This window comes from Caretta caretta, chromosome 1, assembly GCF_965140235.1.
Source record: "Caretta caretta isolate rCarCar2 chromosome 1, rCarCar1.hap1, whole genome shotgun sequence".
Classification (NCBI taxonomy): Eukaryota; Metazoa; Chordata; order Testudines; family Cheloniidae; genus Caretta; species Caretta caretta.
The window spans coordinates 97,893,870-97,909,371 of record NC_134206.1 but is presented as its reverse complement, the minus strand read 5'-3'; the positions used below and the strand labels follow the sequence as shown (position 1 = coordinate 97,909,371).

At 39.3% G+C, this 15,502-nt stretch overlaps 1 protein-coding gene across 1 annotated transcript in view; it reads left to right on the top strand.

The window, feature by feature from the left end:
* The window catches only part of UGGT2 (UDP-glucose glycoprotein glucosyltransferase 2), a 287,095-nt gene that overhangs the window by 67,083 nt on the left and 204,510 nt on the right, over nt 1–15,502 (top strand). The window contains exons 9-10 of the mRNA XM_048853522.2: nt 4,247–4,346; nt 9,938–9,998. Coding sequence (XP_048709479.2) covers nt 4,247–4,346; nt 9,938–9,998 — 161 coding nt within the window. The remainder of the gene's footprint in view (nt 1–4,246; nt 4,347–9,937; nt 9,999–15,502) is intronic.

Genomic DNA, 15,502 nt, shown 5'->3' with positions numbered 1-15,502 from the left:
CAGTACCGAGGGGCAGCTCGGTGTCACCAGTGCTGAAGAAGAGACATCAGAAGTCGGACCCGGTACCAGGATCATTGAAACATGTGAAAAGAGTGAGCTTTTTTAAAGACTTGGGAGTGTGTTCAAAGAGCAAGCACTACCCAGGCCACACCTCTAAACAGGAAGTTCATTGACGCCAGAGCCCAGTGCAGGTCTTTCAAAACACCTCCATTGGCATCTCCTCACACCATGGGTCTTCCTATTACTGTCTACCTCTGAGGTGTTTGAGGCTTTGAGAGAGTTGTTAAACCTCTTCGTGCTACCATCACCAGCAGTTCAAGAGACTCAGATGGCACCAGCACCCAAGGTACCTCCTTCAGCATCTTCACCTCCTCACCAGACAGCTCCCTCGAATTCAACCATCAGGATTCCAATTAGGCAGCACTGTCTAGGGGAAAGTCACAGATTATATCCCTAGTTCCTCTTTTTTCAAGGTCTGAGCCTTCTTCACTGGTACTGATGGGTATGGTACTGCCATGGTCCAAGGAAGTACCCTTTTCTTCATCAAACTCTGAAGTGGGATCCTACATATCCCAATTTAAACAGTCTCATCAGGAGGGATACATCCTAGAATCATAGAAGATTAGGGTTGGATGAGACTTCAGAAGGTCATCTAGTCCAACCCCCTGCTCAGAGCAGGACCAACCCGAACTAAATCATCCCAACCAGGGCTTTGTGAAGCCAGGCCTTAAAAACCTCTAAGGATGGAGATTCCACCACTTCCCTAGGTAACCCATTCCAGTGCTTCACCACCCTCCTCGTGAAATAGTTTTACCTAATGTCCAACCTAGACCTCCCACACTGCAACTTGAGACCATTGCTTCTTGTTCTGTCATCTCCCACCACTGAGAACAGCTGAGCTCCATTCTCTTTGGAACCCCCCCTTCAGGTAGTTGAAGGCTGCTATCAAATTCCCCCATATTTTTCTCTTCTGCAGACTAAATAAGCCCAGTTCCCCTAGCGTCTCCTCATAAGCCATGTGCCCCAGCCCCCTACTCATTTTTGTTGCCCTCTACTGGACTCTCTCCAATTTGTCCACATCCTTTCTATAGTGGGGGCCTCAAAACTGGATGCAGTACTACAGATGTGGCCTCACCAGTGCCGAATAGAGGGGAATAGTCACTTCTGGTCGTGGGATAACATGATTTTGGCAATTAATTGATCTTTAACTATTCATGGTAAATAGTCCCAATGGCCTGTGATGGGATGTTAGATGGGGTGGGATCTGAGTTACTACAGAGAATTCTTTCCTGGGTATCTGGCTGGTGAATCTTGCCCACATGCTCAGGGTTCAGCTGATCGCCGTATTTGGGGTCGGGAAGGAATTTTCCTCCAGGACAGATTGGAAGAGGCCTGGGGGTTTTTTGCCTTCCTCTGTAGCATGGGGCCCCGGTCACTTGCAGGAGGATTCTCTGCACCTTGAAGTCTTTAAACCATGATTTGAGGGCTTCAATATCTCAGACATAGGTGAGAGGTTTATTGCAGGAGTGGGTGGGTGAGATTCTGTGGCCTGCATTGTGCAGGCGGTCAGACTAGATGATCATAATGGTCCCTTCTGACTTTAATATCTATGAATCTATGAAATCTCCCAGGGGCTCAGAGTACCCTGGCAGATCACCTGAGGAGATTGTTTATTGATCACGATGAGTGGTCCATTCACCCAGTTATAACAAGGTCCATTTTCCAGCTCTGGGTAACTTGCCAAATGGATCTATTTGTAACAAAGGACAACACAAAATGTCACTTGTTCTGCTTCAGAGCTGGACACAGCCCAGGTTCATTGATGGATGCTTTTCTACTGCCATTTTCAGAGGGTCTCTGTATGCATCCCCCTGACCCTCTTCTGCCCAGAGCTGTGCAAAGTCAAATTGGACAAGGCCCATCTTATACACATCACTCCCACTTCACACAGACCTAGTTTCACAGCATTGCTGCCACCTCCTCGAGCCCAACCTTCAGTCTCTTCACCTGATAGCCTAGAGATTTCATGTTTAACATCGGCAGAGGAGTGCTGATCCAGAGAGGTGCATGAGATACTGCTGAATAGTAGGTTTCAGAGTAACAGCCGTGTTAGTCTGTATTCGCAAAAAGAAAAGGAGTACTTGTGGCACCTTAGAGACTAACCAATTTATTTGAGCATGAGCTTTCGTGAGCTACAGCTCACTTCATCGGATGCATACCGTGGAAACTGCAGCAGACTTTATATACACACAGAGAATAAAAACGCCACCTATTAAGGTTTCCCCACATTTCCCATTCTAAGGCCTTATTTTCAGTTGTTTATAACTTTGCCAAACTTTAACCATTTGGTCTGAAATTTTCCATGCCAGATATCTGCCTCAGGCTCTTTTTTTAAACAATTTCAGCCTAACCTGAAATTGTAAACAAACAAAAAAATAATTTATTTTACCCATTTAAACTATTTCTGATGCCCTTTCTGTAGCATTCTCATGCTTTGGAGCAGGGACTTGAAATTTGTCAGGGGAATTGATAGTAATGTAACTTCTGTCTGTTGTACCAATAAAATAAAAACCAGCAGGATCTTATTAAAGGGAAAAAGGCAAAATACCACATTTATTGTGAATACAGAAAGAATCATAGTAAGCAGTTAGTTCTAGCTCTAACATGCCATTCAATCTCATATTTATTCACACATTCATTCATACAAACACACACACACAGGTTCTGCAAGGTTGTTATCATAGTTACCAGCCTTAGAGTTGCTCATGCCAAGCCACTGGCCAGGTGGCCTGGACATGAGGAGGGAGCAGGGCCTTGTCAGATGCTCATCTGATGCTCCTGGAAGTTGGTTTGCAGAATCAGACCCCAAAGTTCTCACTTTTTAGAGTCTATTTTTATAGGAATTTCTTCCTATGCCAGTCTATGGGAATTGCTTCATCATGCTGTTGCTGAATCAATCAGCAGATAGCACATTCCTGACGGCTCCAAGATGTTATCTTGTTCTTTGGTTCTCCCATTCTTGAGGCTGTTGGGTGGATTCCAGTCTGCCCTCCGGGGGGTCCTCTGGTTATTTCCACTTGACGCCTTCTTCAGCCGATGGACACTGGATTCTTAGGCTGGCACCTCCCTGATCATTCAGTTATTATCCACACCAAGCATCCATCCACATACATCCTCTATCTCTATTTTAATCACAATTGTTAATACAACAAAAGGGTGGGGAGTCTCTGGGTGTTGTTTCTGTTGTTAGAGTATTGCTTTGAGTCTCTCTCTCTGTGAATTGCTTTGAGAACAGACTCTGTCTTAGAATGTACTAACACAATTAGCAGCTTGCAAGTTTCACACATAGAGGGAGAGAAACAGTACCAAAAACCAAGAGACTTCTTAATTAGTAATACCCTGGAATTTAAACTATGGGGAATCAAACTCATTTGTGATTTTAATACAGAACTTCTTTAATATGATCCAACATGTCATCCCTGTGATAAAGTTATAAGCCTTTGAAAAATCACAATTTGCACATGCTCAATGGAGAGTTGATAGAGCACAGCAGCTAAAGTCCCCAAATATTCAATCCATTTGGAAATGTTCTGGGTCTGGTAAATTGTTTGTTTCATCATCCTCTAGTGCTGGTCCACAAAGAGGATGACACATTACTATTGCTGTCAGTTACTTCATTAGCTCAGGTGGCAGAGGACTTGTGCGGTGGATCTGAAGGTACCTTGCAGAAAAGCCACATAGGTTTTGATGTGATGCCATATGATGGAACTTCTGTTTTATCCATCTACTTTTTTTTAAACCTAAGAAATTACACAAGGCAACCCTAATTCTGTCATTTCGTAACTTATGTGTGCTTGACTTTCCACCCTTAATAATGTATGCAGTGTATTTGTAGCTGTGTTGGTTCCAGCATATTAGAGAGACAAGGTGAGTGAGGTAATATCTTTTATTGGATAAACTTCTGTTGGTGAGAGAGACAATCTTTCGATCCGTACCTTTCCCAGATGTGAAGAAAAGCTCTATTTGCCTTGAAAGCTGGTCTCTCTCACCAACAGAAGTTGGTCCAATAAAAGATATCTCACTCACCTTGCCTCTAACAACCTTAATAATGTTCTTTTAATGCTGCTTTTTTCTGTCTAATTTAAATATAGAATTCCAATTCTCTGCGTGTGCGTGTTAAGAGTTTTACAAAATATAAGTGATGTTGATTTATAGTTGTGTTCTCCAGTGCTTTTTTTTCTTACAGATCTAAGTTTTCAAGCAGCTTCTCAAATTATCTCCACCCCTGTTTATAGTGCCTTAAAGGTAATGAAAGACATTGCTCAGAACTTCCCAATAAAGGCCAGGTATGATAAAATTGTTTACTTTTTGAGTATTGATTAATTATTGATTTATGTTTGTGTTTGAATTTAATGAATATTTTAGAGATTTTTGCCAAATCCTGCAAATAGATAATCATGGTCTTGAACAGTTACTCTTGGAAGGAGTCCAAGTGACTTCAGTGAGAGCAGAGTAACTGTGAGAAGGACTGAGGTTCAATCTCTTAGTGATCTTCTGTCTGATGGATGCATGGAGACCTTTATAAATTAAGGGCTTGATCCTTCAAAGACTTACATATGTGAATAACTTTGCTCTTGGGAGTGGTCCTGTTTATCTCAGTGGGATGGGTGGATTTCCCAGTCTTCCTCTATTACAGAAACCAATTTTCTTGTTGCACTGCCATAGCTCTGCTCATGTAAAAGGTTGCTGTTTCTGTGAGCCAGTCATGCCTTGTCACTGAGAAATTTTTTTGTGTTAGATACTGTATGTCACAGCTTGTCCCACAGTTTTTTAAATTGAATTATTGAGTTAAATAAGATGCTAAATAGTGTTCTCTGCTTGAGACTGTCTCACAACATATTACAGCTCCTAATTTAAGGATCTCCTTTTGTTTTATTGTCCCCATTGTTCTTCTGTTAAAGAAAAACTGTAGTGTAACATAAAAGCTACTCCAATCATATCTAATTGCAAAGAAGAGTAAATAATTTTTTTAAAATGCCTAAAATATAACTGCAAAGAAATATAAAACAACCAGTTTGGTATAAGTAAACACTTAGAAAAATACAACTCATCATTAGAAAGCAGGGGAAAAAGTACATAAGTTGTAAGGCTCATTCTATTCTTATTTTTAAAAAATGGTTAAGTGGAAGGGACATTATCATCAAGTTTTAAAAAAGAATTAAAACTAATTTCAAGTACGACACCAGTCCCAGACCCCTGCAAGTTTTTGTGTTTCTACAACTACATTTACCTTTCTCCCTCCCCCCCCCCCCTTAAAGATTATAACAGGGTTCAACAAAGAATTAGATAAATTCTTGAATGATGGGTCCATCAATAGCTATTAGCCAGGATGGGCAGCAATGTTGTCCTTAGCCTCTGTTTGCCAGAAGCTGGGAATGAGTGACAGGGGATGGATCACTTGATGATTACCTGTTGTGTTCATTCCCTCTGGGGCACCTGGCATTGGCCACTGTTGGAAGACAAGATACTGGGCTAGATGGACCTTCGGTCTGACCCAGTATGGCCATTCTTATGTTCTTAAATAAAGTGTTTGTCTTTCCTTTTGCGGTGTATGACAGGGGAAATAGACTGTAATGAAAATAGACATAAACAGACTAGAAATAAAAATAGATTGTATCTCTCTAATCTTTTTTTAGTTATACAAATCTTTGACATTACTCTTAACACTATAAGTTTAAAAATCAGATAAAATATTATTTTTAAATTGATGGGTGTGTGCCTATAGCAGTCTTAAATTGAAAAAAACTCATCAGGTAAAAAGAATTAATATATTCTGATTCTTCACTGACAGGTTTAAATTATGAGTAATTCTGCTGAAGTCAGTGGAATTCAATGAGTAAATCAAAGAAGAATCAGGCCTATTGAACAAAATAAATTACATTTTCTAACTTGCATTAGCAATTATATTTTAATAGTTAAACTGAAATAATTTTAATAATACAATTTACTTTTTATTATTTATGCTTTTTATTTTTGTCCATCACTCATTTTGGACAGTGAAAGTGGAGTAGTCATTTTCTGGCTGTCATGAACTAGCGCAATTCTGCAAAGTTAGGATTGTAAATATTGTAGACAAATTGATTTAAATCAAAACAAAAAAATTTAATTTTGTCAAATTAAAATTAAAAAGTGACATTTGTATCCAAAAATGGGTCCTTTGATTTTTAAAAACAGTTTACAACTTTAGCAGTGTCCTTTTCCCAGGCTTTTTAGTGGTGAGCTTCATTTTCATGTCTCATTCTGTTACCTAGAAGAAAGGTCAGCATGAGTTAGTATTTACGAAATGATATCTTCTAACTTGAGAGGCTAGTTCATTTGACAGTATGCAGACAGTGAAACAAGTGACATATTTGGAAGATATAAAAAAAATGATAGCATATTTGTTGTTAGTTGACATACAATTTACCAGTTTGTAAGTATCTGGCTATTACATAAATACAATATGTAGTACCAGTACATACCCTGAGTTTCGTGATATCCATGCATAATATGCAAATGCTAATATGTTGAGCATATTAAAAGTTATACTTCAATAAGCATTTATCTCAGTGCTATATATTTACATTTTATCCAGATAAAAGAGAAAAAGATTAATAAAGAAAGACAAACACCACAACATTTAAGTATTGCAAAAATCTTCTCAAAATCACATAGTCTTATTAATAACCACTTAGCTGCAGATGGAGGTGAATTTAAGTCTCAAGGGGTGGGGTTCAGGGATGTTCACTGAACTCACCATACTGCTTTTTGTGTCCTAATGTTCTCCCCTTACGTGTTTAACTTCTATGCATCAAAATAAGTAATTACAGTTTGGTTAAAATGATGCTTTCTGAATAAACATATCTAGTTGTGTGTCGCTGTACTGTATAGTCTTCTCTTATCCATTTTTCAGATTCCTTTATGTTGTTTGGAGCTCATTTTATTATTTTTAAATTTGTTGTTTATAATAGTGAAACTGGAAAGTACTAAAACTGAAAAGTCTGACCATTAGTATAACATAGCATAACCAGAGATAGTCTGTTATACATTTCAGTTCAGTATCTTTCACAATATTTGTATGCATCATTGCTAAACATTTTGTGTATTTTGTCAGCTTTAAGTGCTCATCTCTATTTACAAAAACACAATACTTCATTTTATTAGCATGTCAATGATGAAATTTTGACCACATTTGACATCTCTTCCGCAAGCAGTTTTACATCATCTTCCATGCTCCCTCTTATGCATGAAACGTTCTCCTCAGTTCTCCACTACTATCCTCTCCCCTTCAATTTTTTCATAACCTACCTCCCCCAAAAACATGACACCGTGCCTAATGATAATGACTAGGCATGGGGCCAGTTAGTGATTCATTAATATCTCGTGTTCACTTGTCTTATCTTATTACAAAAAAACCCACAAAAACCTACAAACATTTAAGATAACACATGTGATATTAGGTTCCTGTTAATGTCATGTCAGCTCCGTCTGCTCTTTTCCCCCTTCCATTGTGTTCTGCCTCTCCTTTTTTGTGTCCTCTCTATTTCGATTGTAAAAGTCTTGGACAGGGACTGTGTTCTGTTTTGTACCTAGACAGTTCCCCACATGATGGAGCACTGATTCTGACTGAGGCCTGTAGGAGCTAATTTTATACTACCACTACTACAATAATAATAATGAAGTACAAATTATGCCAAATGTAGTCAGATTCAAATAGGACCTTGTTACTTTTTCTTAAACAATGACTAGCTACTTCAAGGCTGTTTGAAAGTATTCATACAGGGCCAGAATGGTATTTACTGTGTTGGTGTTTACACATTTTACTCTTCAGTTTTTAGCTTCGTGATTTGTCCTACTTGTTTAATGGCTAAATTATTCCTTTGGCTAAATTAACTCCCAGGAATAATTCCCATCAATTACAGAAATACTTTATGATGGGGGAAATGTTATATAAGCTATGTTACTAAATGATGCTTATTGCTGGTAGCAGGCTCTCCCAAAACTCTGTGCTGCAGAGCCAATTGCTTTCAGGCTTTTAGCTTAATAGTGGGGTTTTTTCCCCCCAATCCTTGTGCTTCATTTCTCAACTGGGTGTTTTGCTGGCATCTTTGAGCTAGTTTGAGATGTTCTTATCAATCCTTGTGCTTATATTTTCTTTATTATTATTATATTTTATAATATTATATTTTTATAATATTATAAATTTTTCATTTAAATCTGTTTTCATTTTTGAAAGAAATTATTATTCTATATCGTTTCCATTCTTGCTCTCTTGCATTAAAATTTTATACTAAAAAAACCCCAGTTAACACAGATAGTAGGATATTCACTGTGTTTGTGTGTGCATAGAGAATAAACATGGTTGTGTGGTTATAAAAGTTTTATAAGGATGAATTTGGGATGACTATATTATTCATGAGATGTGAAGGCATGAGTGAGTATTCAGGTCTTCCCAAACAATTACTGACATCAACATCTTTATAACACAGAGTCTATTCTGTATTTTTCTAGCTCTCTCTGTGAGATCATAGACCCTGATTCCTCCTCCTCACTCCATTTGACAGGCAGAATGATAACTAATTATCATCTAGGAATTTTCTGTCCTCTATAGCTCTTACTTCTGTTCTTCCAATTTTATTCCAGCCTCATATAGGACAGTGACTGTCTTAGTATTGTCTTACCACCATTTTCTTTCCTTAGAAATTTATTATCTGAAAGCATGGAATAAGAGAAAGTTAAATCAAAGAAAACAAAAAACTCATCTGTACCTCTTGCAGCTACTGAGTCTTTAAGTTGTTCTGTTCTCACTATGAGAAGAATATTTTACCGTAGAGGAGCAAGACAGTAACTGATATGCTTTCTGGGGAGGTATCAGGCAAACAAGACGTCTTAGCATGTTCAAAGGGAAGTAAAGCTTCCTTGTGGGAACTGAGGTTGTCCCCAAGCAAACTCAGAAGTAATAGTTTTCTCTGACTTACGCTATATTAATGTTTTCACTAATGAACCCCTCCTTCCCCTGAAGTGCTAGAATGGGTTCACAAGTCTTTCTGGCAGCTAAATCTTAAAAAGAAAGCTTTGCTTGTCCTTGCAAAAAATTAACTAAAAAGCCTCAGACAGCCTCTTGAGGCTGCATGGTATACTTCCTTCACTTTTTCCAGTGGTCTTTGTTGAAGATGGATTATATTTTCGGAGGCATATTTTCACATTCATGAAATAAAGTTGGTAAAGCCTTCCACAATTTTCTTAAATGGTGAAAGGAGCCAACCTATGGTAGCTGTAGATATAGGAGAAAGTTTAATACGTAAAGATACCCACTATTAATAATTCTTTGAACTACAGAGATTCCAAAGCGAATGCTAATTAAGCCTTGTAATATGATGATGAGGTACTATACATATGTTTTGTTACCATTTTTGAGATTAGCAAACTGAGGCACAGAGGTTAAGTAATTTATCCACATGTACATAGTGACTAGCTGAGTTGGAAACAGAACCTAGGCGCCTCAGTCCCCAAACACGTTCTCTAATGGCTAGACTACCTTTGTAAGTGGTTGTTCATAACACTTTCCAATAGCCTAAAGTCAAAACTGAGAGCTTCAGACCACTTTGATTTAGTTGCCTAGATATGGAGATAAATAACTTTAACATCCAGATTTGAAATTATGAACTAAGATAATATACTTAAGTAACTTCAGTATGTACAAAATGCTACCTATTTCCTAAAATTAATATAAAGAAGGTGAAATAATACTGTAAATATTGAGGTAACCTTATATGTTTAGTTTTGGGATTTTTTTAAGGCTGATCACTGTACCCCTGAAACTAACTTATATTAGGTAAGGAAGAATGTTTGTTTAAATGTAGAATGGCTGAGTAATACCAGTATTTTATTCCTACAGATCTTTGACCAGAATTCCTGTAAACCAACAAATGCGAAATGAAATAGAGAAGAATCAGAAGGTTTGCCCTTGTTCCTTGAATTATACATAGCTGTAATTTTATTGTCACTTTATGGGACATTTTTGCATTAATGTAGCAACTTTTAAGTGATTTCTAATGAAGAGGAGGAAATCATTTAAAAATGTATTCTGTTCCTAAATTTAAATAACTGATTTCTTTTTTTCACTTCTCTTGTGTTTGATTCACTAACTATGCTCTGTCCTCAGTTAATGAAAGGACATGAGGCTGATTTGTAAGTCTGCTAAGCAACCCAACTCCCATTGAAATGAATGGGAGCTGCAGATACTCATCTTGTTGGGAAATCAGGCCATTAATATTTAAGTAAACCTTATGGAGAGCGGTTTAATCTTAATTAAACTGTTTCAAGTCAAACATACATTTTAGTAGAATATATAATTGCATACATACAGCGTACATTTTTCTATCAAAAATGTCACATAATTTATGACGAATGTACTGCATGATTTTTTGTACATAACATGCAGTTGTCCAAAAATTCCCATCTAAGTGGATTTCTTCTCTTTTGTCCATGCTTTCAAAGTGTGACCAGGTGAGAACCCCCTTAATTCTAAATGTTTCATAATACCCTTCACTCATTATCCCAACATCATTTTCTTTACGAGCATATTGAGCAAAACATCGGGTCGGATTTGTTCAACATCTTTATGAATGATCTGGATGATGGGATGGATTGCACCCTCAGCAAGTTCACAGATGACCCTAAGCTGGGGAAAGGGGTCGATGTGCTGTAGGGTAGGGATAGGGTCCAGAGTGACCCAGACAAATTGGAGGATAGGGCCAAAAGAAATCTGATGAGGTTCAACAAGGACAAGTGCAGAGTCCTGCACTTTGGATGGAAGAATTACATGCATCGCTACAGGCTGGGGACCGACTGGCTAAGCAGCAGTTCTGAAGAAAAGGTCCTGGGGATTACAGTGGATGAGAAGCTGGATATGAGTCAACACTATGCCCTTATTGCCAAGAAGGCTAATGGCATATTGGGCTGCATCAGTAGGAGCATTGCCAGCAGATTGAGGGAAGTGACTATTCCCCTCTATTCGGCACTGGTGAGGCCACATCTGTAGTATTGCGTCCAGTTTTGGGTCCCCCACTACAGAAAGGATGTGGACAAATCGGACATTGTCCAGCGGAGGGCAACGAAAATGATCAGGGGGCTGGGGCACATGACTTATGAGGAGAGGCTGAGGGAACTGGGCTTGTTTAGTCTGCAGAAGTGAAGAGTGAGGGGGGATTTGATAGCAGCCTTCAACTACCTGAAGGAGGATTCGAAAGAGGATGGAGCTTAGCTGTTTTCAGTGATAGCAGATGACACAACAAGGAGCAATGGTCTCAACTTGCAGTGGGGGAGGTCTAGGTTGGATATTAGGAAACACTATTTCACGGGGAGGGTGGTGAAGCATTGGAATGGGTTACCTAGGGAGGTGGTGGAGTCTCCATCCTTAGAGGTTTTCAAGGTCTGGCTTGACAAAGCCCTGGCTGGGAGGATTTAAATAGTGTTGGTCCTGCCTTGAGCAGGGGGTTGGACTAGATGATCTCCTGAGGTCTCTTCCAAACTAATCTTTTATAATTCTAAGATTCTATATTTGGTGGACGAGTTCTCCGCAGTATTTATCCCAGCTTTGATCATACTTTGGGAAAACAAAAAGAAAAGGAGTACTTGTGGCACCTTAGAGACTAACCAATTTATTTGAGCATGAGCTTTCGTGAGCTACAGCTCACTTCAAACAGCTTGCCTTCAAATCCTTATATCAATTTTGAATTTTCTTCTGTGAGTTTCCTTATTTATTTTAAAAATTGTCTTCAATCAAGGTGCTGACTTGGTTGGCAAACTATGATGCTGTAGGTAGTACTCACATTCTTGGTCCTCCCTCCCTCTTGTTCCCCTGCCTATGCTACCTCTCACTTTGGAGCATCTAGCTGAGGATAGACTGCACATATGGAGCATTGTATCTACTCATAAAGCACTGTGGCTGGGTGAGTTGATGGAGCAATAGGCATTGTTTAACTTTTTCCAGGTGCTTTTGTGCTTTGGTGTGAGGTTGGGCCTTCTGTGCTTCTCATTGTTAATAGAGGCAGGCTTTGAGCTCTTCCGTTTCTTGGTACCACACTTCGGTTCTGTACATTAGATCGGCAACCTTTGGCACTCGGCCTGCCAGGGAAAGTCGCTGGCTGGCCAGGACGGTTTGTTTACCTGCAGCATCTGCATGTTCGGCCAATCGCAGCTCCCACTAGCCACAGTTTGCTGTCCCAGGCCAATGGGGGCTGCGGAAGCGGCGCGGCCAGTGGGAGCCGTGATTGGCTGAACCTGTGGACGTGGCAGGTAAACAAACCATCCCGGCCCACCAGCAGCTTTCCCTGGTGGGCCGCGGGCCAAAGGTTGCTGATCCCTGGACTATTCTGTAAAGTTTTTATACCATACCTATCACCATAGAATTTTGAGTGCCCAGTTTATGGTATTTGATGGATGCAGTTCAATTCCTGATGCACCTTTACACTTCTTCATTAAAAAAATTGTATTAAGTACCATTTCTCTTTCAGATGGAGAATGAAAAATACCCTGGGGCTGCTGTAGGTAGCCTAAATATAATCTTTGTGTTGCTAATGAAGAGGCATGATTCCAATGTCTTCTGCCTGAGTAAAGATTATGGTTGTCTGGAATGTAAGATGTGTGCTTAGATGTCGCTCTGCACTTTCAGGTCTTTCAAAGAATGTACTTGAGAACCTTCTGTAAGGCCCTGGCTTGTCTCCAGCCCTTAAAAGACCCACTCCCATACTCAGCATCTTGTTGTAAACAATTTTATTTTCCAAACATAAGCAAAAACAACAGCCCAGTTCTTTAGCCCATCCTGGGCTACAGCTCCCAGGAGATTTCCCCCTTTCCTTTCACTCCCTCCTGCTTCACGGCCTCTAGCAGGATTCTTCTGTGCTCTTTCGAATGAGCACTGCCTCTCAGAGCTTTCTCCCTGGATGCCCTTCTCTTCTCTTTCTCTCCCCCCCCCCCCCCCCCCAGTTTCCACTGCCTCCCCCCTGGGGACTTTGGCAACCACGCCCAGGGCACTTCCTGTTGCTCTTGCTCCTTGATCATCCCCCTTTCTTACTGAAAGCCTGGATGTTTACAGCCCCAGCCAGGTGGTGCCCTGCCTCTTAATTGGTCAACCTTAATTGCACCTGTTCTAGCACAAGGGAGCTGAAACGACTTCATTTCAAAGGACCAGTCATTCTGTACTTCAAAGTAACATCCAGACTTGATGTTTAAAGCTCGTTGTTACAAATCCCTGTCAGCCTGCTTTAGTGCAGGTCCAGTGAAAGGATAAACCCAACATCAGCATTCCCATGTGTATAAAGAGTCCTGCAAGATCTGATTGCATTTGTGTCACTGGGACACATCAACACTCTTCTGAATGTTAAACAGGACATCATCATCTCCAAAATTCTATGCTCAATCTGTGCTAACCCCTGCTTCCCATCTGACCTTGTTCTTGGCTTGACAGCCATCTCTTTAAGCAGTGACTGTGATATTTGATTCTAAGAGGCTATAGCAAGAGTTATTGCATAATCTAATGACCTCTATTATCAGATTGTTTTTGCAACAGCCTTAATCCCCCCCAAAAAACATCCTCATATAACTCTACTTAAATTCTGAGGAAATTGACAACTCTTCAGCAACTATGTCCATATGAGAAGAGGACAAGAGTAATGACTTCCCTGGAGGATACAAACTTTCTGGAACTGAAGACTAAAGTTTCCGACTTGACTCTGATTCACGAACAAAAAATCAAACTCAATAAAAATAGAGCTAAGGTTGAAAATAAGTTTTAATGAATTTCAGCTAATACGCCAGAACAATATTATTTCCTTTACAAAAATTCTGCACCTTTAAAAGCCCAAACCTGGGCACGTTTAGAAATTAACAGCTAACAATTCAGCCTCTTTCCTACTAGACATACCCCATCATCACACACTCATTACAACTGACTTAAACTGCTCATGCAAACTTAACTTTGTACCTTAAAATTTACAAAAAATATGCAAAAGCCAAAATAACTAGTTACTGAATTCAGTATCTAGTCAGTTTATACTTAGAAATACTTAAAAATAATTTTAAGTATTGCTCTTACATCAAGATGAACACAGCTCTGTAAGCAGTATGTAGTCCTTCAGTTTAGCTCTCCCTCAGCATTCCCTGGACTTTTTTTTTTTATAATCCTCATTTAATGAGCTTCTAGTTAACACTATCTTTGTTTGACTGAAAGAGTTTCTGGAATCCATACTGTTTATATATATATTTATAATTTCCCTAACACTTTTCTTTCTTACTCAAAAATAGTAAATGGCTCCATTTCTCAACAAGGCCAACAAAACTAAATAAATTTGGGGGTTTAGTTTAGCTATAGTTATACAAAGACAAACAAAAAGCAACCGAACATCAAATAAAAACAGCTCCCCCAAACAGAAGAATTTAAAACAAACAAACCAAATACGAACAAATAAAAAATACCCATCTGGAATTAACTGACAAGGATAATTTAAAGGAAGGGCCAGTTAAACATCAATACAACAGCATATAACTTTAAAATAATAAATAAACTCTTTTGCATGAATAAAAGTTAGGCAACTTTCTAAACATCACCATTACAGTGCATTTAAATTGTCAGGCAACTTCTTGAGCTACAGTGCATCCATCTAGCAGCAGGGAAGATATGATCTCATGCTGTGCATAACTGAACGATTCACTTCTCAGATAATGGAATTCAATAGAAAATGTAATGAGGGGAAATGACTAAAACATATTAAAGGTTGAAAACCATATGATGATTAAATGTAGTCAAAATGGTATCCAGCTGTATGAGTCTGTACTAAGGACTGCTGTATGTGAATGATTCAAAATACCTGTTAAATGCAACACATCTGCAAGTGCAGTAATTTGCCAATTATATGACTAAATGTTCTTATTTTAGCATTGTTCATATCAAACCCCATTTAATGGCCTTAAAGGGCATAGGTATCCCTTCCGCTATGCTGGACTTGATTAGACAGCTGCATAATGAAACCACTGTCCGTGTACTTCTGGGGAATCGGGTGTCTGCACCTTTTAAATCAGTATCTGGTGTCAGGCAGGCCTGCATCTTGGTCCCTCTACTCTTTTTTTGTTGGGCAATGGACTCCATGCATTCCGTCAGGTCCACAAGCATTAAGATTGGTGCTCTCTCGCTCTGAGGCTTTGACTATGTTGATGACATTGCTCTTTTGGTACAGAGCCCCGACAGGTTTCACAAGGCACTCCAGCAAATGGAGGAGGAGTTAGCTAAGATTGGCCTCCATGTTTCATGGTCAGAGCCAAAGTTGCAAAATCTAGGACCAGGTCCGTCAGTGACTCCAATCTCTTTGAATAATCAAACTGTAGAAGCAGTCTCCAACTTTTGCTCTTTGGGTTCTATGCTCACCATTTCCTCCTACTCTCACACGGAGGTTCTCCATTGGAT